Source organism: Bos indicus, chromosome 20, assembly GCF_029378745.1.
Source record: "Bos indicus isolate NIAB-ARS_2022 breed Sahiwal x Tharparkar chromosome 20, NIAB-ARS_B.indTharparkar_mat_pri_1.0, whole genome shotgun sequence".
Classification (NCBI taxonomy): Eukaryota; Metazoa; Chordata; class Mammalia; order Artiodactyla; family Bovidae; genus Bos; species Bos indicus.
In genome coordinates, this window is record NC_091779.1 from 66,239,451 (window position 1) to 66,247,964 (window position 8,514).

General features: G+C 59.4%; 1 protein-coding gene across 2 annotated transcripts in view; it reads right to left on the bottom strand.

Moving 5' to 3' along the window:
• The window catches only part of TENT4A (terminal nucleotidyltransferase 4A), a 42,284-nt gene extending 34,036 nt beyond the window's left edge, over window positions 1–8,248 (bottom strand). Inside the window, exon 1 of one of the 2 annotated variants that reach the window (XM_070774874.1) lies at window positions 7,004–8,248. In XM_070774874.1, coding sequence (XP_070630975.1) covers window positions 7,004–7,743 — 740 coding nt within the window. In that variant the 5' untranslated portion in view covers window positions 7,744–8,248. The remainder of the gene's footprint in view (window positions 1–7,003) is intronic. The other variant, XM_070774873.1, reaches the window with a different exon arrangement.
• Between the last annotated feature and the right edge of the window lie 266 nt (window positions 8,249–8,514).

Consider the following 8,514-nt stretch of genomic DNA (forward strand, 5'->3'; position numbering starts at 1 on the left):
ACAGTCCACGGGGTTATAAAGAGCCAGACACAACTGACAGCGTCCGAGCAAGCCAGCGAGTAATGTCAGTGCGATGGTGCTTCTAGCAAAATCCCTTCCAAACGTGAAAAGATAGAAACTACCTACAATCCACCTGTTATCACTTAGGAAGTTGACTCTGATCTCAACCACACAGAGCTGAAATGGCTATGCACAGCAGCTGACTTGGGAGTTAAAAGGAGCACAAACCCACAAGAAAAGGGCATGGTGCTGATAATTGAAGCCACTCCCCGCCAAGGGGAACCTCAGCGCAGTCCACCTTCGAGTGCAGAGCCGCCTCAGGCCGGTGTGGGCCCAGCCTCCACTGCCCCTCCCCACAGCAAAGGGAAGCCGGGCCTCGGAAGCCCAGGGCACGTGGGACCCGGTTGCAGGATACCGACTGGGCACCAAGCTTTCTGCCTCCTAGTGTTAGGCGTTAATTTAATAATAAGAAAAAGAAACCAGTTAAAAACTAAATGGAGGTGCCTTTCTTTTTTTTCTTTTTTTTGGAGGTGCCTTTCTAACTGTTGAACATTCTGTTTTTCACATCCTGGGTTGCAAAGCGTAAACCTGACTTCTGCAACTTTTCAGGAAGGGAGGCAGATACACTGTGATAGATCTTACTTCATTCTGCACTTAAATAACCTCAGTTAGCAATCAAATCTTCAAAAATTCTAAGAAAAACAGTGAAAGTTATTTTTAGCATTTGGTTTATTTCAACTCTGCAGACTTGCCACACCTGCCAGACTCTCTTCCTTTCTTTCTCTCATTCATTCGCTCACTCGCCCACCAGACACACACCAGTGGCTAGACTGTGCCTGGCACTGGGAATGCAGGGTAGGACACAGCCCACTCTCCCCCGAAAAAACACAGGAGAGTCAGCGCCAGTTCTCAAGAGCAGCAATAACTCCACAGGAAAGGGGAGAGCCCTGAGGCGGGGCTTCTGAGCAAGGCACCAGTCCCGGGACCTGGGCTGGGTCTTCTGAAAGCACAGAGGGACTGTGGGGTAATTCAGGGGTGACCAGGCAAGTCACCGGCCACCCTTCCCCGGCGCAGAAAGGGCACCTTCGCTAAGCGAGCCAAGGCAGGACACCTCACACACATGACTTCTCAATCTCTGAGATTTTTGTATGTCCACAGCATTCACATAAACTCTGCTCAGATAACATATTTTAAGAACAGTCCACATGAGAGAGACACAGACAGGCACTCAGAGCTATGGTCGTGCTGGCTGCCCGAGTTCACTGGTGACAACCAGACCAGAAGACAGACAATCTGCCAGTCATAGTGACGGGCTAGTGTCCAGTCAAAGGAGAGCAGTGTTGGAAAAGAAAAGTGCAGCCCGAGTTCCCAGGCAGACAGGTCATCTACAAGAGAACACCTCCCCACCTCCACCCCGGAAGATCCAGAACCTGCAGCCCTGAGGAAATGCTCGTGTCTCCTGGGACCACACTGTATTACCGCGAGCCCTTAGCACAGTCCCCTGGTGGGCCTGACCCAACTCCACAAGTCCTTAAAGCAGAAGGCTTTCTGCAGCTGGCAGAGGCTGCCAAAGATTCAAAGCCTGGCAGGTCTGAAGACAGAAGGACCAGGAACAAAAGACACTGGTGGCTTCAAGGAGCTGAAGAGGCCCCAGCTGGCGGCCAGCAAGAAATCAGGGACCTCAGTCCTGCAACCATGAGGGAGAGTCACACCGTAACAGGAGTGAGCTCGCAGAGGGCTCCTGAGCCCAGTGGAGGATGCAGTAGGCAACCCAGACTTCAGCCCAGCGAGCGCCCGAGTGGAGGAGCCAGCCCCCAGCCCGACCTCTGACCCACAGAGCCCGTGAGACAGTCAGCGACAGCGGCTCCGCAGCCCGGAGCCCGTGGACGCTTGTTACACAGCAGCAGTACACCAGGTGTGGCCCTGAGATCTCAGCGTAAGATGCTGCACTTGCAGTGCACTGTGGGCGGGTGTCTCGGGCACCTGTCCCGATCATGGAGCCTGCCCAACTCCCCTTCCTCTGCTGCCAGACCCCCTCAGCAGCCTTGGAGCGGAGGAACCCTGAGGGGCCAGCTGGAGCCTTCTAGACAGGCCGGCAACTGTTCCCAGCAGGCACTGTGGCTTCCAACGACGCGGGGGCTCCCGGGGGTGGGTCAGTCAGCCCTCCTCCCGCACCCCGTAAGCTCACGTTCTGGCTGCGTCATCAAAACCAGGTTTGTGAACTAGAAAACACAGGTTGGTGTCTGCCTGTTTATGACAACCCTCTTTTACTCCACAACCAAAAAAGCCAAAGCTTAAACCAGAATCACCTTAACAACAGCAGTTTTCAAGGATGACTGCTACCTCTCCTTCCATTCGTATGAGCCCACTTAAAACGGGGACCAAAATCACAAATTAAATGGCAAACAAAAGGAAAGTCTGACACTTTACTTTGACAAACAATCTTCACTTAGGAATTTTTTTGAACTTCATGACACTGAAGACTTCCTTTTAGGAGCGCACGTCCCCACCACGGGCCGTGTCTCAGCGGCCCGGCCTTGGCGAGGCTTTTCCATCCCACCCTGCCCTCCACACAGGAGCAATCGGGAAGGCTTTTTACAAAACCATCTGAGGGACCCCGTTTCAAAGGCCCCCTCGCCAGCTGGTGTAACAAGCTGCCCCTCCACTTCCAGGGCTCTGTCTTGCCCCTTCCCCGCTCCTCCTTGGCAGCCCCTTCCCTGAGGGTCAGCCCGTCCTTGTTTACCAGCGACCAGGCGCCACTTCCCTGAGCGTCACAGCCAGCACCCTGAGCGAGCTTTCCAATTTCACTCTGCAGAGACACCAGCCATGGTGCAAGGGGCAGGAAGAGCTATGTGACCAGCACACAGGTGAGTGCCTGCGTGGCAGTGGATTTCAGGCATGGCCCGGGCAGCAGCAAACGCATGCCCAGTGCATCACCCTTGCTGCCCTCCACAACCAAGGGCCTCTGGGAATGAACACTGAAAAAAACCAGGCCCAGGTGTGCCACCTTTCGAGGCAGATCTCCAAATACCATTCCTGAGAATCCCAGCACGCTCAGAGAACGACATCAGGACGAGACAAAGGCAGGAGAGCGGAGACAGCCGCAGGCCCACGGCAGTCCGCAGTCGTGCTGGGCCTTCCCCTGTGCTCTCCCACCAGTGCCGAGGACACGCCAGGGGAGGCCGCTTGCTGGACCGCAGGCTGGGCCAGAGGGAGGGGCAAGGTTGTGACCTCCTCCAGGCGCTGACTCAGGAGAGCGGGGAGAAGGCAACAGGCCTGGGGCAGAAGGAACCAGGCCAGGCCCAGCGGGAGCGGCTGGACACGCCTATGAATGGCACCTGTGGGTGTCTCGGACACTCAGGCTGAGCGGATTCTCTTTGGGGGAACAGAAGACCTTTAAAAATGAAACGTCCAGGGACCTGCGGGGAGGCTGCTGGGTGACCCCGCACACGCGGGCAGGCCAGAGGGGGCAAACTTGGAGCCCGAGCCTGGGCAGGACCTGATGGCAGGCCTCGCCAGGCCTCTTCTCTCATCCCAGGACCTCCTTCCCAGGGGCCCACAGGGCACCAGGCGGGATGTGAGAGCGGAACTGGAGCCCATACCCCGACTTGCTATGCAGGACTTTTCTTTACCTTGAAACTGAGGTTTCCGAAGCTGCTGAGGCTGACCCGGGCAAAGTAACAAAGCTCAGCGAGGTCAGGAGGCGAGGGCCAGTGAAGTGGGGCAGGCAGAGGCCAGGTCACAGGGGCCCTGAGCCCGTCCGCCACCTGCCTGCATCCCCAGGTCAGCAGCCCAGGCAGAGCACCCCTCCCACTGCCCACACGGTTCCCCAAAGACTGAGATTCAACCAAAGAAACAGACTAAGAACCAGAGGCAACGCCAGCTACAAGAGAAACATTTGACCTTCTCCACACTGAAGTTCTCACCCTCATTCCCATCCGCTTTCACATGCTTTTTCTTCATCTTCCTAGAGGATGAAGACAGGCTGGCCATCTCTTAAGGCAGCCATCAGGCTGAATTCCCAAGGGCAGAAAGCTCCCCAAGACAGAAGGGTGGTGCTGGCTGCTACAGGGGCTGCCAGGCAGAGGCCCAATGGGGTTCAGTGGAGGCCACTCAAATTCCCGCCACACCAGCAAGTGCCAACCCTTTCTGGAGGGCTGCAGACACCATCCATCCAGAAATGCTGTCCGGAGACTACAAGGGCTGAGCAACTTCTCGTCAACAAGAGTCTCGTCTGCTGGGAGGACTAGCAGCTCTCTGACCTCAGTTCCTTTCCTTTCTAAGCCACAAGGGAGAGATCTTCTGGTGGCCTTCCTCATCACTCCAGAGAAGCTGGTGGCCAGGAGCAAGCTCCAGACATAGTTCTTTCTCCACACCAAAAGGTGAGTTCCCAGAAGCCCAGCAGACCGGCGGACATGACTGACCATCGGGGAGGCATCCCTCCTCCCCCCACAGGCGAACCCCCCAGCTGGACCACTGCTGGGGTGCACTCTGCCTCCTCTCTGCCCTTCTAAAGCGGCAGTCCACTAGGATTCAGAGCAGGGAACCAGGCGCTGGACACTCGCCCGTCAGGCACAGGGTGGGCTCCAAGCAGTCTCCTCCTCTAGGCAGGGATGGAAGAGAGTGGACAGACCCAGGGCCACCCACAGAGTCCAGCAAGGAAGGGGGAAAAATACAAAGAGGGAAAAAACCCACCTATTCAAGGGGCTGAAAGGCAGAACCCCTGGCGGCTTGGGAGCCCACTCTTCAGCCCTGCACCATGCGGAGCTGCGTTCTAACCGGCTGGTGAGGGTGGAGGAGGCAGGCCCCCGGGAGCAGAGACCCCAGGAAGAGCCTGGAGGGGCAGGCAGGGCGTCTGTTCCGCCTCTAACCTAAGGGGAGCAAGAGAGGTGCACGGGGGGCGGGGGGGGGGGCGCCGGGGGACCTGACTGAACCTCACTAGAGAGGACAACAGCCCACGAAAGGGGCCCCCGAGTCAGCGTCCCAGGGCCATGTCCCACGCCAGCCCCTCCCCCAGACGCCAGCACAGCACCTGGCAGGTCGCGGGCTCCTTAAGGAAAGCGACAGCAACCCGTATGCCCAGGCTTACCAGAAACCACAGGTGAGGACACCGCTTGCAGAGCCTGAGCAGGTCCCACAAGAGCATCACACCCGGAGCTCTACAGGTGAAGACCACATGCCCTCCTGTTTTCCTAGGGCTCAGACACAGTCAATTCCAGGGGAGACAGGCTGGAAACCTACAGCCACCCCTACCACCTCTGCTCAGAAAGTTCCACAAGTAACAACTGGAGGGAGACAAGAAGAGGAGGTGGGACTCCTACTTGGGGCTGAAGTACTAGCTCAAACTGAAAGTCGATCAGTCGTGTCAGACTCTTTGCCACCCTGTGGACTACACAGTCCATGGAATTCTCCAGGCCAGAATACTGGAGTGGGTAGCCTTTCCCTTCTCCAGGGGATCTTCCCAACCCAGGGATCTAACCCAGGTCTCCTGCATTGCAGGCAGATTCTTTACCAGCTGGGCCACCAAGGAAACTCAAGAATACTGGAGTGGGTAGCCTTTCCCTTCTCCAGAGGATCTTCCCGACCCAGGAATCGAACAGGGGTCTCCTGCACTGCAGGCAGATTCTTTACCAGCTGAAGTACCAGGGAAGCCCTAACTCAAAGACTTCAGGAATTTCTGAAAGTAACTTGCTTCCAACCCACACCAGGTGAAACAAGCTGCAGAAACAGCAGGTATTACTGCGTATGACACACGCTTTAAAGTAGTATCAACTTAGGTTTCACACCACACTTCAGAAGAGAATAAACAGACCTACGAGATAGTTACTTTTACAAATAATCCAAATACCAAGCAACTGTGGGATTTATAAAACTAATATTTTACAACCTTAACACCCTGAAAGATCTTTAGGTGACCTTTAAATCAGCTAACTATACAAGAAAGTTTATAACTTAAATCCTAAAATGCTGATAAAAACCTGTCTACGGATACCTTGTTTCCAGGTGCTCGGAAAAGCGTAGGAAGGGTTAGGTAAGTAGCACTCACACCTCAGACAGTCTCACCTGGGACAGCTCCCACACACGCACCCATCTTCCTCACAGGTCCTGGCCTCTGTAACTGCTCTAACCGTAAAAGGAACTTCTAATCCCCATTAGGCTAATGTGGAAATACTTAAAATAGAGATGACACTTCCCAGAGAATAACCAATTGCTACAAACGTTTTTTACTTTTTCTGAACACTACTATTAAAAAAAAAAAAAAAAAAACTGCAGAAGACGCTATTTGGCAATTTCGGCACAAAATTAAACCACAATGTGAAAGCCCCTTCACGAGAAAGTGGTTTCTAAGTTCGCTGTTGGTTAAACTGTATCGCTACCGAAAAATCTAGTCCTGTTCTAAACGGATTTTCGCCGGGGGGTGGGGGCGGTAAAAAAGTTAACATTTAACCAACATTTGCCTTCAACTTGATTCAAGTTCCCGACAATACTAAAAAGCCTCTGCAAGTTAACATAAAACACCCCTCTGCATCCCACTTGACAAAAGGTCCCTAACCTGGCAGGGGTAATATTGGAAAGTCCGCGACCTGCTTTCCAGTTTGCTAAGTGGCTTCAGTCGTGTCCGACTCTGCGACCTCATGGACTGTAGCCCGCCAGGCTCCTCTGTCCATGGGAATTCTCCAGCAAGAATACTAGAGTGGGCTGCTGTTTTCTTCACCTTTCCAGTTTAGCCAGCGAGAAAAGGAAAACACCTGCTCGCGCAGAACGCAGCGGGCCCTTTCCGGCACCGTTAGTTCTAGAATCTCGACACACCGCTCGTTTATACTTTGAATATGAAAATAAGAAACTACAAAGCTCCCCGCAGAGTCGGACCTCGGCCTCCGACACCCACCCTCCAAACGAGGTGGGAGCCCCGGGTGGGGACGTTCGCTCGCCCGCGGCGCAGCCCCGGGAGGCCCCTCGCGGCCGAGGCCGCCCGCTCCCGGCGCCCGGCGCGCGCACTCACCCCTGGATGCCCGGGCTGTAAGCGCGGCTCTTCCACGGCGTGCCGGGCCGCGGCGCCTGGGGCCCGGGGCCGCCCCCTCCGCTGAGCGCGGCCGCGCGGCTACCGGACAGCAGGTAGTTGAGGCCGTACGTGCTGGCCTTGTTCTCGCGTTTCCGGCGGCCCGGGTGGAACTGGTGCTGCGGCGGCGGGGAGCCGGCGGGCGCGGGCCCGCGCGGCCCGGCGTGCCCGTTGGGGGCGCTCGGGGGGCCGTCCGCGAAGTGGAAGAAGGCGCCGCCGCGGCCGCCGCCCGCCCGGCCGAGCGACGCGCTGCTGGAGGACGACGAGGAGCAGCCGGGGCTCTCGGTGCCCGACTCGGCGTTGGACGAGGAGGACGACGACGAGGACGAGGACGACAGCGACGGCGACTTGTGCAGGCGCCGGGCGCCCTCGGCCGCGGGCCCGAGCGCCGTCAGCAGCGCGGGGGGCAACGCGGCCGCGCCGGGCGCGGGCGGCGGCGGGGGCGGCGGGGGCGACGCGGCGGGCAGCGCGGGCCCCCCTAGGCCGCCGCCGCCGCCCGGCCCGGCCGCCCCCGTCCCCGCCGCGGCCGCCGTGTCCAGCGCCGGCGAGTTGAGGCAGAAGTAGGGCGCGAAGCCCGAGCCGCCGCCGCGGCCCACGCCCTGCGAGGTCTCCCAGATCTGCATCCACAGGGCATTGGCCGGCCCCTTCTGCTCGGGCTGGATCCAGGCCACGCGCGGATCCATCCACGCGCCCGCCCCGCGGGCCCGCGCGCCCGCCCGCCCCGCCCCCGGGCCGCGCCGCGCCGCGCACGGACGGACGGACGGACGGGCGGACGGACGCACGGGCGGGCGGGCCTGCGCCGCGCCTCGGGCCGGCTCGCGGCGGTGGCTCCCGTCGGGGTCCCGGCTCGCGGCGGCGGTCTCTGAGGAGACGGGGAGCGCCCCGGGCAGGCGGCGGCGGTGCTGCTGGGGCCTGTCAGGCTCCCTTCAGGCGGCGCGGGGGTCGCGGCGGCGTTCCACTCGGGCCGGCGGCGGAGGCCATCGAAGGGGGGCGGGCCCAGGCGCCGCGCGGCCCGGGACCCGCGGGAGGGCGGCCGCCGCCGCGAGCCAGGCCCTCAGGCGAGCTCGCGCCGCTAGCTCCGCGTCCCTGCCAGCAGCAGCGGCGGAGGCGGCGGCGAAAAGACACGCTCGGCGGCGACGGGGCGCGGGTGAAGGAGGGGGCGCCGCCGCCGCCTCCGCTCCAATGAGGGGCGGGGAGGGAGCCGGGCGGGGGGCGGGGGCGGGCGAGCGGGCAGGAAGCGCGGCCTCCCGTGCCCGGGCCCGGACGCCAGTGCGCACGCGCGGCCGATTTCAAATCCTCACTAGACACCGCCGCCTGGGTTAGCGCGCCTGCGTACTGGCGTTCCCTTCCGTCTGAGGAGAGGGCGTGGGGGGAGGGAGGGAGCGAGGGGCGGGGCACCGCGTCGGAAGGATACGCGACGGGGGAGGGGCTGGAAAGAGGGGGCGCCGGCTTCG